This window comes from Hemiscyllium ocellatum, chromosome 3 (assembly GCF_020745735.1).
Source record: "Hemiscyllium ocellatum isolate sHemOce1 chromosome 3, sHemOce1.pat.X.cur, whole genome shotgun sequence".
Classification (NCBI taxonomy): domain Eukaryota; kingdom Metazoa; phylum Chordata; class Chondrichthyes; order Orectolobiformes; family Hemiscylliidae; genus Hemiscyllium; species Hemiscyllium ocellatum.
In genome coordinates, this window is record NC_083403.1 from 17128765 (window position 1) to 17148219 (window position 19455).

Sequence of the window (19455 nt, forward strand, 5' to 3'; positions counted from 1 at the left end):
GGTCGTCCCTGCTGATTACACTTGCAGGAAGTGCACCCATCTCCAGCTCCTCCAAGACCGTGTTAGGGAACTGGAGCTGGAATTGGATGAACTTAGGATCATTCGGGAGGCAGAGGGGGGGGTCATAGATCGGAGTTTTAGGGAAGTAGTAACTCCAAAGATTGCAGACAGATGGGTCACAGTGAGGGGGACTGGGAGGAAGCAGCCAGTGCAGGGACCCCCTGCGGCCATTCCTCTCAAGAACAAGTATACCGTTTTGTATACTTGTGGGGGAGACGACTTACCGGGGGTAAGCAATGGGGTTCAGGCCTCTAGCACGGAGCCTATCCCCATTGCTCAGAAGGGAAAGGTGGAGAAGAGCAGAGCAATAGTTATTGGAGACTCGATAGTTCGGGGCACAGATAGGTGGTTTTGTGGGGGCGAGAGAGACTCACGTTTGGTATGTTGCCTCCCAGGTGCAGGGGTATGTGATGTCTCTGATCGTGTTTTCCGGGTCCCAAAGGGGGAGGGGGAGCAGCCCGAAGTCGTGGTCCACATTGGCACCAACGACATAGGTAGGAAGAGGGATGAGGATGTTAGGCAGGCTTTCAGGGAGCTAGGTTGGAAGCTCAGAGTTAGAACAAATGGAGTTGTTGTCTCTGGTTTGTTCGATGTTGTGGCTATTACGGAGACATGGGTAGAACAGGGACAAGATTGGTTGTTGCAGGTTCCAGGGTTTAAATGTTTTAGTAGGGTTAGAGGTGGAGGTAAAAGAGGGGGAGGTGTGGCATTGCTTGTCAAAGATAGTATTACAGCAGTGGAAAGGACGATGGATGAAGACTCGCCATCTGAGGTAGTTTGGGCTGAGGTTAGAAATAGGAGAGGTGAGGTCACCCTGTTAGGAGTTTTCTACAGGCCTCCTAATAGTCCTAGAGATGAAGAAGAAAGGATTGCGAGGATGATTCAGGAGAAGAGTGAAAGTAGCAGGGTGGTTGTTATGGGGGACTTTAACTTTCCAGATATTGACTGGGAAAGCTATAGCTCGAGTACGTTAGATGGGTCGGTGTTTGTCCAATGTGTGCAGGAGGGTTTCCTGACACAATATGTAGACAGGCCAACAAGAGGTGAGGCCATACTGGATTTGGTTCTGGGAAACGAACCAGGCCAGGTGTTAGAAATGGAGGTAGGTGAGCACTTTGGGGACAGTGACCACAATTTGGTGTCTTTTACTCTAGTGATAGAGAGGGATAAGTGTGCACTACAGGGCAAGAGTTATAGCTGGGGGCACGGAAATTATGATGCGGTGAGGCATGACTTAGGGTGCGTGGCTTGGAAAAGTAGGATTCAAGGGAAGGGTGCAATCAATATTTGGAGCTTGTTCAAGGAGCAACTACTGAGTGTCCTTGATAAGTATGTACCTGTCAGGCAGGGAGAAAAGGGTCATGTGAGGGAGCCGTGGTTTAATAAGGAATTGGAATCCCTTGTTAAAGGGAAGAGGGCGGCCTATGCAAAGATGAGGCATGAAGGTTCAATTGGGGTGATTGAGAGTTATAAGGTAGCCAGGAAGGATCTAAAGAGAGAGCTAAGAGCAGCAAGGAGGGGACATGAAAAGTCCTTGGTTAGTAGGATTAGGGAAAACCCAAAGGATTTCTATAGGTATGTCAGGAATAAAAGAATGACTAGGGTAGGAATAGGTCCAGTCAAGGATAGTAGTGGGAAGTTGCGTGTGGAGGCTGAAGAAATTGGGGAGACACTAAATGAATACTTTTCATCAGTATTCACTCAGGAACAGGACATTGTTGCCGATGTGAATATTGAGTCACAATTAATTAGAATGGATGGCTTTGAGATATGTAGGGAAGAGGTGTTGGAAATTCTGGAAAGGGTGAATGTAGATAAGTCCCCTGGGCCTGATGGCATTTATCCTAGGATTCTCTGGGAAGCAAGGGAGGAGATTGCAGAGCCATTGGCCTTGATTTTTATGTTCTCGTTGTTTACAGGAATAGTACCAGAAGACTGGAGGATAGCAAATGTGGTTCCCTTGTTCAAGAAGGGGAGTAGGGATAACCCTACTAACTATAGGCCGGTGAGTCTTACCTCTGTTGTAGGCAAAGTCTTAGAGAGAATTGTAAGGGATAGGATTTATGAACATCTGGATAGGAATAATGTGATCAAGGATAGTCAGAATGGTTTTGTGAAGGGCAGGTCGTGCCTCATAAACCTTATTGAATTCTTTGAGAAGGTGACTAAGGAGGTGGACGAGGGTAAAGTGGTAGATGTGGTGTATATGGATTTTAGTAAGGCATTTGATAAGGTTCCCCATGGTAGGCTACTGCAAAAAATACGGAGGTATGGCATTGAGGGGGAGTTGGAGGTTTGGATTAGGAATTGGCTGGCTGGAAGAAGACAGAGGGTAGTAATTGATGGTAAAGGTTCATCTTGGAGTGCAGTTACGAGCGGTGTTCCGCAAGGATCTGCTTTGGGACCATTGCTGTTTGTCATTTTTATAAATGACCTGGAGGAGGGGCTAGAAGGGGCTAGTTGGGTGATCAAGTTTGCGGATGATACAAAAGTTGGTGGAGTTGTTGACAGTGAGGAAGGATGTGGCAGGTTACAGCGGGATATAGATAAGCTGCAGAGCTGGGCGGAAATGTGGCAAATGGAGTTCAATGTAGCTAAGTGTGAAGTGATTCACTTTGGTAAGAGTAACAAGAAGATGGAGTACTGGGCTAATGGTCGGATACTTGGTAGTGTGGATGAGCAGAGGGATCTTGGTGTCCATGTACACAGATCTCTGAAAGTTGCCACCCAGGTAAATAGTGCTGTGAAGAAGGCATATGGCGTACTGGCTTTTATTGGTACAGGAATTGAGTTCCAGAGTCCTGAGGTCATGTTGCAGTTGTATAAGACTCTGGTGCGGCCGCATCTGGAGTATTGTGTGCAGTTTTGGTCGCCATACTATAGGAAGGATGTGGAGGCACTGGAACGGGTACAAAGGAGGTTTACCAGGATGTTGCCTGGTATGGTAGGAAGATCGTATGAGGAAAGGCTGAGGCACTTGGGGCTGTTTTCATTGGAGAAAAGAAGGTTTAGGGGTGACTTGATAGAGGTGTACAAGATGATTAGGGGTTTAGATAGGGTTGACCATGAGAACCTTTTTCCATGTATGGAGTCAGATATTACGAGGGGGCATAGCTTTAAATTAAGGGGTGGTAGGTGTAGGACTGATGTTAGGGGTAGATTCTTTACTCAGCGAGTCGTGAGTTCTGCCCTGCCAGTAACAGTGGTGGATTCTCCCTCTTTATGGGCATTTAAACGGGCATTGGATAGACATATGGAGGGAAGTGGGCTAGTGTAGGTTAGGTGGGCTTGGATCGGCGCAACATCGAGGGCCGAAGGGCCTGTACTGCGCTGTATTTTTCTATGTTCTTTGTTCTATGTAACATTTCTTTTAATTCCACAGTGTTCAACTTTATTTGCAAGTCTTTTATAAGGCACTTTTATCAAATATCTTTTGGATGTCCATATAATCACATCAATTAGTCTTTAAACAACCTTCTCTGAAATCTCAGCTCATCAGTTAAATTAGTAAAATATGATTTCCCGCGGATAAACCTCAGCTGGCTTTCCTCAAATTATCCACAATTGTATAAAATGACTTAATTTTGTCCTGGATGAGCAGATCTAGAAGTCTGTGTACCACTGTGATTAAGCTGAATGGCCCGTAGGTCCTGGGCTTATCCTTACTTTTAGTGACTACCTTGTTTTCAGATTTTGTTTATACGTTTCCAGAAATCTAAGTGATGTTCTCTAAATGCTTCAAGCAGTGTTCAATTTAACCTTTCCATCTAAAGCTGCAGCTGGAAAATTTTAATTTAACAAAAAAAATTCCTTATGTGCAGGAACTTCTAGGGCAAAGGAAAGATCAGCCTTTACTTGCCTTGGTAGCATTGGCAAAGAGTACTGGTATAAACCTGAAGTTCATGCTTGATTGTTGTATGAACTCAATCTGCATCTGAAAGAGAAACAATGCTCTGAAAACCACAGCAGACATTTCAATGCAGGGTGTCATGGACAGGTACAGCAGCTTATAACGTTATCCTCAGTTGAGACTGAGACACTGTATTGCCCAGATCTGGTGAATATAGGAAATGAAAGAAAAGAGAAAGATATTTGCTTAGCCATGTTGAACTGGATTTGATTGGAAAACATTGCTACTAGAGGCTTTGCTTTGTAAAGAGTGCTGCCAAAGTTATGGTGTTTCTATAGTCCAACTCAAATAAAGCCACCATTGTCAATGACTGTTCCTTGCTAGCAATGCCATGGAAATATGGAAGACTGCCATTTAGAACACTGGTGGAGCAGTACAGAGTTGCATCGAGCTAGCTATACTTTGCTTTCTCATCTTGGAGAATAATTGTGTTGCCTTCCTTATTGACACTAGTACCACCACCCCAGTTTTACCAAGTTGTGGGATTGCTCCAAACTCCAGCAGTCAGTAGCTGTCACACATGCATCACCTTAAGTTGCACGGTATATTCCAACAAGAAAAAGTACCATTTTTCATGTGCAGCTTGTTTACAATTCATTGCACTGTGTCTTGCAAGTCAATGTTAATTTCTTTGGACATTATCACAATTCTTTATTGTAAGGCAGGCCATGATGCCACATAATGAAGTGGTTTGGTGGCATTCATAGGATTCCTACAGTGTCAAAATAGGCAATTTGGGCCATCAGGTCTACCAGGATCCTCCAAAGAGCATCCCACCCAGACCCAGCCTCTATTCCTGTAACCCTGCATTTACCATGGTTAATCCACCTGGCCTACATAGCCTTGGACACTCCAAAGTCAACATTCTCTCAAAAATGAGCAAGTAATGTTGTCTTTTCATCAACTTTGCGTTAGATGCTATCATTAAGACTGCAATGAAGCATTTGTTACACCACACCCAGAAAACCCTTTATCAAAGTAACAGTTTAAAAAGGAGCATTCAGGTTGAGAACAAATATACAGAAGTGAAATTATATAAAGCTTTAACAAAGAACTTGCTCATTTACGTTTTGCTCACATCACTGTATCTAATGATGCCTGCGAGCAGGTAATTACATTCAAGATGAAGCAATGGGAATGCTATCTAATGATCTAGTTTTTTCCTTTGTTGCAACAATGGTAAACCATAATTACTTTAAGGTTAATGTGAATGCCAATTCTTAGAAGTCATAAGCATTGAAACACAATCTACAGTTTGAGGAATGAGGAAAACCAGAGAAAAGTACCCATCTAAGTGTGGCCTCATGAGCTGTTTGGTAATTTCTAATTGGCATATTAATCAACAGTGCCATGCTTTTGGCTTGACATGAAGACCCTGCTGGGGTTAAAAGCACATGAATTTGCTCTAACAAGTGAGTAAATCAATCCTATAATCATTGAACACAGAATCCCATTTGGCCCATCGAGTCCACACTGACCCTCTGAAGAGCATCCCACCCAGACTCATGCTCTCCACTCTACCCCTGTAACCCTGCATTTTCCATGGCTAATCCACCTAACCTGCACATCTTTGGGCTGTGGGAGGAAACCCATGCAGACACGGGGAAAATGTGCAAATTTCACAAAGTCACCTGAGGGTGGAATCCAACCCAGGTCCCTGGCACTATGAGGCAGTAGTGCTAACCATTGGGCTACCATGCTCCCCCTAATTTGTAGACTGATACCAAGACATGCACCCAAGAGGGTGGCAGGGTGATTTCTGCTATATTCTGATATTGCTGCATGCTGCACCATTGGCTTCCTTATTCCAGATTAAGAAGGATAAAATTGATTAGCCAAAGTTTCTGCTCTGGAGACATGACCATCAATTCCTGTGAGAAAATGCCCACATGTAGAATCAAGCTTTGGTTGTTCACATTGTTCAATAGCCCAGCCACACTTTCTGAGCAGACACATAGATCAAAAATCAAAGAAGATGGCAGCAATGAAACCATTCTGTATCCATGTCACCAGAGGGACATTCCTGTAGTACACTATCCCCACAGGAATCAGCAGTGGGACAATCCCTGTGGAACATTATCCCCACAGGAATCAGCAGAGGGACAATCTCTGTGGAACACTATCCCCACAGGAATCACCAGAGATACAATCCCTGTGGAACACAATCCCCACAGGAATCAGCAGTGGAACAGTACATTTCCAATGGTGTCTTCACTGGAGTCAGCAGGTAGAGCAGTAACAGAAGCGTCATGAGGGGAACAGTGCGCAGGGAATCACATTGTGATAGGAAACATAGCCTTCAGGAAAACAAAGGACATTGAAGGGAGTGAAAGCGATTTACATTTCAAAATTATTATCTTTCTAGAATTCGCCATATGAGCAATTTGCTCCACATTCCCAAGGTTGGAGGGTTTGGTTTCGATTTCACGTCAGATTGTAATCATTAGCATTCCCTACATGCTGCATTAGGATATTTGATGGTGTTGTATTTGGATTTGAAATAGTTAATACCAAGGAGTACCACCAAGCACTTTGCACTGTGATGATGTCATGTGGACCTGTCAGTAGAACTACTTATGATCTCAGAAGAACGAAGTCTAACATCTGATCCTGCTCAAAGTCTCTGCAACAATGTCTGTGTCACTTGCTAAAAGCTCGCTGATGTAAAATAAATTATTTCATAGAAATGACAAGAGACTCTTCTAGTTGGACCAGCAAGTGGTTTCCCTCTGCCATATGAGACCAGATCAGCCCTGTCAATTCTTACATGGCACAGGGCAGTGCAGCACAACCCTCAGCAGGACAGCAGCTCACACAGTGTAGGGAGACAGCACATACAAACTACAGATTTTACCTGAAAGTCTCGGCTTCCTTGGGGTCTTTGATCTAAACTACCCCGTGAGCACTGGGTTTACTTTTAGCAATTACTAAAACAAAAAGGTGCACATCAAAAACTCGAGCTTCATTTCCTTACCATTCTGTGGATGTATTTTGTGTGCAAGCTGTGCTCATCTCTTAGTTGTTCTGACTTGGTTCCCTCGACATCCTGCTTGTATTTTGGACTAATGGCGATTACAATCATCACCTCCCTCTGGAAGCAAGAGCAGAACAGTGATTCTTCTATCATTTGGCTGAAGCAGCACTGTAGCTCTCTTGCCATTAATGCAGTCATTCCAAGATATAAGCAGTCACAAGTTGGATATATTTTATCTTGCTCCCACAGCAATTTCCATACCTTCATGTTGAACAACAATAAACAATGAAGGAATGTTGGGAGAGTGAGACTACAGCTACAATTTCACTGAGTTTCTGAAGGAACAATTCAAACTGCTGATGGACATGGTTGTCTTTTTATTGTGAATCATTTATCTTAATACATAACATGCTGTCAATAAAATATGAACATTTTGTAGGTGTCAGCCTTGTTTCAAACTGTTGTCTGGAAGTGATAAGACTATGGCACCAAGGGCCATTCTAGAGATTGGTGCAGGTATTCTAGACTGACACTTCAGTGCAGTATGTGGGGTGGTGCTGCTTTTCTTCTGTTCTCTCAGATAGGCATAAATATTACAATGGATTCAATATTCATCTCCCATCCCTGATGGTTGGGAAGATAATGGTTAGACATGACAAACAGATCCCCAATCCAACAGGGTTGGGTTTCGAGACCTTAGCGACTCCTTGGAGATGTGTGCTCGTTCATTTCCAAATATAACTCTTACAGTACAATAAAAACTCCAATTTAAATTGGACAGTTACTGTCTGGGTCTCAACAGGGCTGGGGAAAGCCAGCAGTGACACAATGGTAGGAACTGCTGGCTTCTTCAGGAGCTGGTTCCCCAAGGAAACATTGATGTCTCTACGGACTGCGGCTTCTTTCTTTCCCATGGCAATCTCCCTAAAATCGAATGGCCAATCATCCCCTCCCTGCGGGTCTTGTTCTCTGACCACTGATTTGCCTGCTCACCTGTCGATCCAATTGGCTGGCAGACAGGAAATGATCACCAGCCCTTGCTGTTGTATTTGGCACAAAGAACCGACAACAGTTTACCCAGTGATTTATCTTACCAGTGTCTGTGAGACCCTGCTTTGCAACTGACCATGAGTCAGTGCCTACTGTGAAAGCAAGTTCACATCAGAAGCAGAGAGAAAATAGACGGATGGGAAAGCCCCAGGCTGCAACTCAGCCAGAGCTCACTCACCTGCAGAATCCCCTCCTATTCACTGCACGGCCTTTGGGGGTGGAATCAACCTTTGCTGTCACTTGTGTATCCAACAAAACCTCCAGTGAAAATCCCTGATGATGAACATGGCCACCTTTGCCTCCAAGGACAGAAAAGGCCGGTATTTCTTCGACTTTTGGTTTGGGCTATTCTGCAGTTTCGAAAGGTGCTTTTTAAAATTCACTCACAGGGTGAGGACATTCCTGGCTAGACCAGCATTTATTACCCAACCCGAATTGCCCAGAGGGCAGTTACGAAGCAAACCCGTTGCTATGGGTCTGGACTCACCTGTAGGCCAGACTGGGTAAGGATGCCAGTTTCTAGTGAACCAGATGGGTTCTCTGGACCCCCCCCCCCTCCCCACTCCCCACTCCCCACTCCCCACTCTTGACAATCAACATGAGACTCTTAATTTCAGATTTTTGTTGAATTTAAATTGCACCATCTGTAACAGTGGGATTTGAACCCAAGGCCTCACGAATATTATTTGGAGTCTCTGGATTATCAATCCAGCAATAATACCACTATGGTATCAGCTCCCACAGTGCCATACACACGTACACCTATCCTTTCTATTTATAGTTCAGACCTAAGACCAAGCAGTCAGAGGTGCTGCCTAGCTGAAACCAGTCAAGCATGGCTGACAATTGGATCTGGGATCATTCTAGTTCACTGCACTGCTTTAGACCAGCAGCAGAATGAGAGAGTTTCTCAAAAGGAACGTGGATAACGTGTGCTCTGTGTGAGGACAGTTACTTCGCAAAGATTAAATCTTTAAAAATGTGTAATGCACAACTCTGAACTGTTAGGTAGAGTTGCACTTATATAATGCCTTTCACAAATATGAGAGCAATGACATATTTGTGAAGTGAGGTCGGTTAGTGTTTGGATGTACAAACACAGCATCCAATTGGGATGGAGCAAAACCCCCAGGAACACTAATGCAACAATAATCAGATATTTTGATCTGTTTTTGTGATGCTGTTTGGGTAGATCGAAGTTAGTTAAGACATAGGAAACAGTATTCCCCCTGCTCGTCTTTGGTGAAATACGTTGACAACTTTCATATCCATCTACCACAAGGGGGGGACCAGAAAGGTATCACCCCAGTGCATCGACACTGGAGTATCAGCAGGATTACCTGTTCACATCCATGACCCAGTTTGGGAGGGGGGGTTCCTGGAGCCATAATCATTGCACTGAGAGGCAAAGTTCCTCCCACTGAGCCACAGCTGGCACAAGTTGTGCATTCCAACAGTGTTTTATTGCACTGGAGTACTTACATTGGTCAGGTAGCCTTCCATCCATTTGATAATGTCTATACCACGAACAGAGTCTTGAAAAATGTCAATCTGTTGAACAAAAATAAGCCAGCTTGATGATTTAAACATGACGTTTGTGGGCTGCCCATCACCTGCAGAATCTTTCATGAAGGGTTTGCACGGAGGCCATCAAGTTATGAATTGGAGGGTGAGCATTCAAACAGAATCAGCTGGCCTGGAGGCACAGCAGGGTCCCACTGCACTAGCATGGAGTAAAATGTCATGAAGGACATGACTTTGAGACCTTGGAAATCTCCGTGCACATTATACACATGAATGTATGTTTTGTTTTTGTTCATCTTTGTGTTACTTAGAACTACCGCAAGTCAGAGCATTGAAGGAGGCCATTTGGCTGTGCTGGCTATTTCCATACTTCAGCTTTTTTGTCTCAAACTGTGTAGGTTCCTCATGCTCACATCCCTGTCCAATTCACTTTTAACATTACTCACAGAAACAGTTTCCACCACCCATTCTGGTAGTCTTTCTAGATCTCAACCATTTCCCAAAAGGAAGAAAAATCTCCTTATCCTCCATCTAGATTTTGAGTCTATGATCTTTAGATATTGACCAACTCACTAGACAGTCTAGATTTTCTCTATCTTGATAAAATCCACTCACCATTTTGGGTTAGTCACCTTCTAACTGCCTCTGATTTAAGGAGAACATCCCTTACATAGCCAGGCTCTCTTCAGAACTGAATGCTCTTGTTCCTGGACCATCTCTGTCTTTTGTTCACCTTCACATCTTTTCTGAAGTATGGTGCCCCCAAATTCTGCAGCGGAGGCCTCTAACCAGGTGTTTTAGGGAATTCTAGAATGACCACTTTGCTTGTATTCCATAGAAACACAAGATACAGGAGCAGAAGGTAGGCCATTCAGCCCATCTAGTGTCCCCTGCCATGAATGCGATCAATGATCTGATCATACTTAACTACAATTTCCTGCCTTTTACTGAGCACACTTGGTTCCCTTGCTGATTAAAAGTCCATTTGTCTCAGCCTTAAATACATTGAACAACCCAACCTCTGTGGTCCTCTGTGGTAAAGAATTTCACAGATTCACTACTTTCTGACAGCAGATATTTCTCCTCATCTCTGTCTTAAATGGGTGATCCCTTACATGTGATTGTGCCCTCTGGTCCTAGACTTTCCCGCAAGTGGAAAGACCTGTCCTTTTGTGAACAGTTTCTCTATTTATAACTCCAAGCAACCAATGTCATTTTTAAATGCCCCATCAGCTTGCCATTCCAATTTAAAGGATTTGTGTAAGTGGACACCAATGTCTCTGCTCATCTATACTTTTTCAAATCCAAAACTTTTATATGACACAGTCTTTCTGGGTTAAAGGTGTCCCATTCCTTGATATTGAACTGGATCTGCTATAGTCCTGCCACCTCATCATCTTGTCAATGTTGTCCACAAATCTACAATTATCTTCATCATGATTTTCTACTTTACCAAATATTCTATCAATGGAAACTTGATAGTGCAGCTCCTCAGACCTGGCTCCAAGCCCTTCCTAAAAAAATGACAAGGAATACTGGGCCCAAAGCTGGTCGGGGAACACAAATCAAACATCCATCCTGTGTAAAAATATCCAACCATTACAACTCTTGTTTCCTGTCACTGAGCTTTTGTGTGTATACTGCTATTTTCTCCTTCATTACTTGGGACTTATATCTTCTTTTATTATTTGTAAAGTAAACACATTTGGTTAGATTAGATTAGATTACTTACGGTGTGGAAACAGGCCCTTCGGCCCAACAAGTCCACACCGACTCGCCAAAGTGCAACCCACCCAGACCCATTCCCTTACATTTACCCCTTCACCTAACACTACGGGCAATTTAGCATGGCCAATTCACCTAACCTGCGCATCTTTGGACGGTGGGAGGAAACCGGAGCACCCGGAGGAAACCCACACAGACACGGGGAGAATGTGCAAACTCCACACAGAGTCACCTGAGGCTCGAATTGAATCCGGGTCTCTGGCGCTGTGAGGCAGCAGTACTAACCAATGTGCCATGCGCTAGAATCCAAAAGCTTCAAAATCCCCATCTGTGAACGCTCCCCCAAATAAAACAACCAGAGCTGCTGCTCAATTTTGCTTCCTACACTATTGGACGACCAAATAAGGTAAAAGTAAAGTCGCCATCTTCCTACCCAATCATAGGGCTGCTCTCTCATTCATGAGAAACGACTGGTGGTGATGTAACATGAGGGTCACCGTGTCTCAGGCGAAGGTGGAACCTTCTTCGGAGGAATAAATCATGTGTAACTGGCCTGGGAGCATTACTTACTGCTGTTTCGAAACCGTTAACACGCAGGAAGTTCACAAAGGTACGAATTTCATGAGCTGAGTCCACAGAATAAGTAACGAATACCTTTCCTGCAAAAGAAACAACATCTTCAGAAAATCCACTCAACCCATTGTGGTTGTCAAAGTGTCAGTCAAACACAGAAAGGTGTGATGTACACTCTGCTATGGTCAGAGCAATGACAGAAGTAACAATGCTTTACTTTGTACACGAGTGAAAAGAAGGAGTTTTTTATTTGTATAGCACCTTTCCTGACATCTATAATTCAAATGCTTTTCCACCAATGGAACATCTTGGAATTGCAGCCATAGCTAGAGGCAAACCTAGCTGCCCATGTGTACACAGCGAGATCTCACATCCAGGAACATGTGACTGGATCTTGGATCAGCTGTAATGAGGCCATCAGTCTGGGCAGTACACCCAATGACCTCACCAATAGCTTTGAGCCATTTTAATGTTGGGTCTTCTTTCAAAAGCTGGAGCAGTGTGACTGAGAGTGGTCATGTCATGCTGGTCTGGCCTGTCCATTGATGAGATCATTGGTTAAGTTGTGTTTTCAGTCTGGAGCTAGAGTGTCAATGAGAAAAGGGCTTCCTTTGATTTTCGGCAGTTCCTCTGCAGCTTCTAGTTTAAGAGCTCTCAGGGTGTCTTCTAGCGATGATGAGAAGTGAGTGAGAGAAACAAGAGACTTACGTAATGCATCCGGCAGGTTCACAGTTCGCAGAGTGCCTTGTCCATCAGTGCTGCTGGTGGAACTGCCCCTTGTGTTGGTATGGCAGATGGGATAGGCACAGGCAATGTGACCTCTCTCATGTAGAGGAAGCTCTTCATGCTGAGGGACAACTGCAATCATACGTCCAGCTGCCTCACAGTGCAGATCTCTGGCATTTACACAACAGGGATATTTCCTGGGGAGAAGAAAACCATAATTTTATCGATAACAGAGGTACCTTAAGCTCATCATTTTGATCAGAATATCATTAGAAGTGAGTAATCTAGGTTTACATAAGTGTCAGTCTTTGTCATGAGAATTCTCAGGGAAGAGATGAACCATGAACTGAATTTTCAATACTGCTGGGTGGAGACAATCCTTGTACATGGCAATGCCATCAATGCAGTAGCTCTCAGAGCTGGGAAGGTGGGCGCAGGTTTGGATTCAATTTCTGATGCTGAGCGGTGGCACTTAGAGTCATAGAGATGTACAACATGGAAACAGACCCTTCGGTCCAACCCGTCCATGCCAACCAGATATCCCAACCCAATCTAGTCCCACCTGCCAGCACCCGGCCCATATCCCTCCAAACCCTTCCTATTCATATACCCATCCAAATGCCTCTTAAATGTTGCATTTGTACCAGCCCCCACCACTTCCTCTGGCAGCTCCCTCTGTGTGAAAAAGTTGCCCCTTAGGTCTCTTTTATATCTTTCCCCTCTCACCCTAAACCAATGCTCACTAGTTCTGGACTCTCCCACCCCAGGGAAAAGACTGTCTATTTATTGAATCCATGCCCCTCATAATTTTGTAAACCTCTATAAGGTCACCCCTCAGCCTCTGATGCTCCAGGGAAAACAGCCCCAGCCTGTTCAGCCTCTCCCTATAGCTCAAATCCTCCAACCCTGGCAACATCCTTGTAAATCTTTTCTGAACCCTTTCGAGTTTCACAACATCTTTCCGATAGGAAGGAGACTAGAATTGCATGCAATATTCCAACAGTGGCCTAACCACTTGGGTTAGGGTTTTGGAAGAATTTCCCAGGTTGGAAACTGAGGTCAGGAGCCTGCTAGATCTTCCTGCAATCCCAGCAGCTGACTGATCTGTCAGTGGGCATGCTGCTGGGATCACAATGCTGGGGCTGGAGGTCCTGCCAACCCCTCAGAACCTGGCATCTCCTGGACACAACAACACCACAGTCTATCACTTCTGTAGTTTAGAGGAATGTGGTGCTCACCAACAAACACTAACAATCCAAAAGGATGCAGAAGGTTTTGGATGAATTTCGGAATGGTTTTGGTATAGAAGGAGGCCATTTTATATATCTATTCATTCACAGGATGAGGTGCTGCTGGCTAGGCAGTATTTATTGCCCATCCACAATTGCCTAGAGGGTAGTTAAGAGTCAACCACATTGTTGTGGGTCTGGAGTCGCATGTAGGCCAGACCAGGTAAGAATGACAGACTTCCTTCCCTTAAGGGCATTAGTGAACCAGATGGGTTTTTCCAACAAATGACCAGTGGATTCATGGTCATCATTGGATTCTGAATTCCAGATATTTTTTCCCATACATTGAATTCTAATTCCATATTTGCCGTGGTGGGATTTGAACCCGGATCCCGTCGACATTATCTGGGTCTCTGTATTAGTAACCCAGCGGTAATACCATTTGGTCCTACACGTCTGCACCGCCTCTGTGAATGAGCTTTACAATTTGAGTGCCATGCTTCTCATAATCCTGTGCATTATTTCTATTCAATAACCATCTCATGATCCCCTGAACACTTCCATTAAAACAAACTGTACTGTACATCCAGGAGGTGCATTCCAGAGCCCAATACTCACTGTGTGACAACGTTCTTCTCAGGTTGCAGTTCCTCTTTTGATGAAAATTACTTTGAGTCCATGCCCTTTTGGTCCTGATTTTTCACAAGTGGGAATAGCCTCTTCTCAGTTACTCTGTTCAAATGCTTCATGAAATTGAAAACTTCTATCAAATCTCCTCTTAGTCTTCTCCTCTCCAAAGACAGTGGTTCCAAGTTCTCCAGAGTATCTTCATACTTGGCAACATTCACATGAACCTCTTCTGCACCCTCTCCACCACACTCACATCCTTCCTGAAGTGTGCACACTACTCCAGCTGAGTTCTAACTAGTGTCTTTTACAGCATATCCTCTCTGTTCTTGTATTCTATACCAACAGCAATAAAGCCTAGAATATTGTCAGCTTTAGTAGCTACTCTCCCTACATCTTACCAAATTTAGTTACATATGCACCATACCTTCTGGTCTTCCTGCTCCTCTGCAGCCTTTTAAATAATGTCCTTTATTTTATATTGTCTCTCCATGTGTTTTCTACTAAAATGTATCACCTCACATTTTTTCTGCACTGAGCCTTATCTGTCACCTCTCTGCCACTGCACCAACTTGGCAATGTCCTCTCGAGATTCTACTCTATCCTCTTTACAATTCCTCTTTAAAGTTTTATACCATCTTCTAATGTCAAAATTATCCCCTACCTACCAAAGTCTGGATCACTAATATATATCAGGATGATAACTACATCCTAGTGAACTCCAAACCCTCCTCCAAGCTGAGAGATATCCATTAACTATCACTCTGTCTTTCTTGTAATTGGCTAATTCAGTATCTGTGTTGCTACTGTTCCTTATATCCCATGACCTACAACTTTGGTCACAGGCCTGTTTGTGACACTGAACCAAATGGCTTTTGGAACTCTACATAAACCACGTTGACAGAGTTCCCAATATCAATCCTCTCCATGATCTTGATTAAACTAAACTCCATCAAGTCTGTTAAACATTGTTTTCCCTTTGGAAATCCAGGCTGGCTCTCCTTAATTAACCCACATTGGTCACTATTAATTTCAACCTGAATTATTGTTTCTTTTAGTTTCCCACCACTGAAGTGAAATGGTTTGGTCTGTAATTGCTAGGCTTTTCTTGAGTGAAGGAGTAATGTGAGAGACAATTATGTTTTACAATTCAGGACTGCTTTAGAGTATGATTTTCTGTTCCACTGTCCTCCTGCTGTTTATACCTTAACTTTCTGTTAAATTCAGGTCATTCTATTAACGGTGCATCTCTTATGCATTTTCCTTTTTCATATTTGACAGAAAAAAAAGCCCCTTCATAAAACTTCTTATCTTTCTTTCATTTGTACGAAAGCTAAATCTCAGTTGCAGTTCCAGATCAACTGGGCTTCCTGCTCTTTCTCTCTCTCTCACACACACACACACACACCTAGGGGAGTTGGCCAATGCTCAGCAATATTACAGATGGAAGAGCAAAAACTAATGCAAATATATTGGATACGTACCAAAAAAAAATGCACTTGAAAAACGAAGTAGGGTAACTCAATCTTACATTCTTTTAGAAGAACTACAGCATTTGGGAGCATATTTTTACATCGTCTGGGTTTGGACAGGAATGCTGTTGAGGAGGATGAGACAACCTGAGGAATTCTGTCATAGCAATGGTCACTTTAATTATACAAAATGAAAAGACTGAGAGAACATTCAATAAGCCACTGTCACAAATCTCTTGGCAGTCAGCTTGCAAGGACAATTCTCACAGTTTTAAGTATTACTTTGCACAGTACCCGATTTGAGTCCTGCCAAGATATGAGGGCGCAGGCATCCTGGGAGAAATTTAGGACAACATTGTTGTCTGGAGAACAGCAAAAACCCTGCAAAGTGCACCCACTGGAGACGTCAGGAGGGATATTTATATCCCAGAACTTCAATTGACACATTAAATGCAGCGTAATTCTCAGAGCAAGTGATTGTGAACACAAGAGAAGGTATCTGGTATAGACTAAGAGAGGTATCAGCCTGAATTTCATTTGCTGGCCCCTTGACATTTCCATTTCATTTGTAGAAGGAAGTGCTTACATGCTTGATGTGATACAAAGAGACATGTATATGGCTACACGGTGTGAATGCACCCATGTTGCAGAATATTAACAGCATGTCGAAGCAATCATTCAGTTTACTTGGGAGTAACAGATGTAAAAGAACCAATCTGAATGGTTGCAAGAGCACCCTCCTTCTGGTCTATCTGAGGGAGAGTGCCAATCTGTTTTTCATGAGCTTTCTGAGACTTATTTTGTGCTGTTGTCCTGGGAGCATTAGGAACTTGGTTAGTTGCAGTTGCATAGGTACATTATCAAAGTTCACTTCATTCCAAACTCTTCCAATTACAAGGGAGACAATGGTTTATGTAGCCTGACTACAAACCCCTATTCCTCCCCCAACTGATGTGATGATTTGATTTGTTATAGTCACACGTACCTGAGTACAATTTGTTTGCCAACAGGGCATGCAGTTCATAACATACAAGGACATACAGATCGTAGGGGGATTAAGACAGAGCAAGGTATACAGGGTTACAGCTTCACAGGAGGTGAACAAAAGCAAGATCAATGTTAGATTTGAAATTAGCAATCCATTCAGCAATCTAATTACAGCAGGGAAAAAGCTGTTTTTGAACCTATTGGTACATATGTTTAAGCTTCTGTATCTTCTGCCTGATGGAAGAGATTGTAAGAGAGTATTATTGGGGTGGGAAGGGTCTTTGATGACGTTGGCAGCTGTTTTGCAGTGACAAGAAGTGTAGATGGAGTCCATGGATGGGAGGTTGGCTTGTATGATGGACTGGGCTGTGCACACCACCTCCTGGAGTTTCTCACGGTCCCAGGCAGAGTAGTTATTGTACCAAGCTGTCATGCAACTGTGGCAGGTGTCTAACTGAAACAGATACCCACTGGCTCTGGTCACATTTCCAGCTCCAGAGAGACTTAGAAACATGGAAACAAAGATAATAAGGTCATTCAGCCATCAAACCTGCTGTCCATTCAATATGATCATCAACTCAATATCCTGTTCCTGCTCTCTCTCTTTACCCTTTGATCCCTGAGCACTATATATAACTGATTCTTCCAAATATTTAGTGTTTTGCCTCAGCTGCTTTCTGTGGCAGTAGAGATGCACTGTTCTATATTTCTCCTCATTCCAGCCCTAAATGGTGGACCCTATATCCTTAGACAGACCTTTTGTTCTGGACTTACATGATGGAGGTGGGCCTGAATATAATTCATCATATTACAGCCCCATGAGATGTGGGTAGATAGGAAAGGCAAGTGTTGTTGTGTAAGTCTATAAGGCTCTGAGAAGAGCAGAAGTAGGCCATTCAGCCCATCGAGTCCGCTCCACCATTCAATGAGATCATGGCTGATCCTCAAATCCACTTTCCTGCTTGTCTCCATAATCCTTGATTCCTCTACTGATTAAAAACCTCTCTCTCTCTCTCTCTCAGCCTTGAATATACGTGATGAACCATTCAAACAGCCCTCTGTGGGAAAGCATTCCACAGCTTCATTCCCCTGGAAGAAAAAATACTCCTTATCTCTGTTTGAAATGTGCTACCCTTTATTCTGAAGTTGTGCCCCTCTGGTCCAGATGCTCCTACAAAGGGAAACGACATTTCCACATCTACCCTTTTACTTTTCAATAAGGCCAGCTCTCAATCTTCTCATTTCCATTCAGTACATGCAAAACCTACTCAACCAATTCCAGCTTGTGCCCACCTAGTGAACACTGTCTGAATTGCCACCAATGCCAGTATATTTTTCCTTCGATAAGGGTCCCAAGTGTGGTCTGACTAGTGCCTATAAAGATTCAGCAAAACATCCCTACTTTTATACCCCATTCCCGTTGTAATAAAGGCATATATTCCATTTGCATCTTGTTTAAGACAAAAGCCTCTTCTCATCAGACTCTATTTCCTCGCTCACACTGGTCAAAGAGTACACCCTATAGGGTACTGTCAGGTGGGGGCAAACCTACGAGATGGGCTTTGCATCATGATGAACTGTGGTGCGGATTCATCTTACGACGGGTCACCGGGGAGTGGCTGACTTTCTGGCGCAAAGATTTTCAGTCAATAATGAGGCCTGTGTACACATGTGCTTCATGAGGATTATCTGAGGCACTGATTATTATTCTGTCAGCTAGACCTCCCGACTCTGGGTGCTTCAGACTGACAGTTAGCCTGACACCTTGCAGTGGGAACATCAGGAAGGCTGGTCAATTGATCAGCGATAGATGGAGGGAACATCAGGAAGGCTGGTCAATTGATCAGCGATAGATGGAGGGAACATCAGGAAGGCTGGTCAATTGATCAGCGATAGATGGAGGGAACATCAGGAAGGCTAGTCAATTGACCAGCGATAGATGGAGGGAACATCAGGAAGGCTAGTCAATTGACCAGCGATAGATGGAGGGGAAGGCGAGTGTTTCCACTACATCAGATCCAACAAACCATGCTCAGGAGGATGCAGACAGCCCAGGTTCATAGTTATAAAGATCTGCTTTGCTGCCTCACAGTGCCAGGAACATGGGTTCGATTCTACCCTTGGGTGACCGTCCGTGTGGAGTTTGCACATACTCTCCATTGCCTGCATGGGTTTCCTCCGGGTGCTCTGGTTTTCTCCCAGAGGCCAAAGATGTACAGGTTAGGTGGGTTGGCCATGCTAAATTGCCCACAGTGTGCAGGCTAGGTGGCTTAGCCAAGGGAAATGCAGGGTTACAGGGAGAGGGTAGGGGAGTGTATCTGGGTGGGATGCTCTTTGGATGGTTGGTGCGCACTTGATGGACTGAACGGCCTGCTTCCATGCTGTCGGGATTCCATGGCTCAAAAGATACTGAGAGCCAAGTGACTGAGAGAGGAGGGAATGCCAACCAGGAGGATGTGAATGAATGCTGTGAAACATATCATATCACACTACAACAGAAATGTGCCAAATATCATTTACTCAAAAGGTATGCTCAGATTTAAATTCAGATTGAGTTAGTTGATTTGAATCCAGGTCTGACAAGTCTTATAAAAAGGT

General features: G+C 43.9%; 1 protein-coding gene across 4 annotated transcripts in view; it reads right to left on the bottom strand.

The window, feature by feature from the left end:
* The window catches only part of traf3ip2a (TRAF3 interacting protein 2a), a 93601-nt gene that overhangs the window by 7322 nt on the left and 66824 nt on the right, over positions 1-19455 (bottom strand). For 2 of the 4 annotated variants that reach the window (XM_060855873.1, XM_060855871.1), the window contains 5 exons: positions 12525-12739; positions 11814-11902; positions 9477-9545; positions 6945-7061; positions 3920-3994 (listed from right to left, as the gene is read on the bottom strand). In XM_060855873.1, the coding sequence (XP_060711856.1) occupies positions 3920-3994; positions 6945-7061; positions 9477-9545; positions 11814-11902; positions 12525-12739 (565 nt within the window). The other 2 variants (XM_060855872.1, XM_060855874.1) reach the window with 2 other exon arrangements.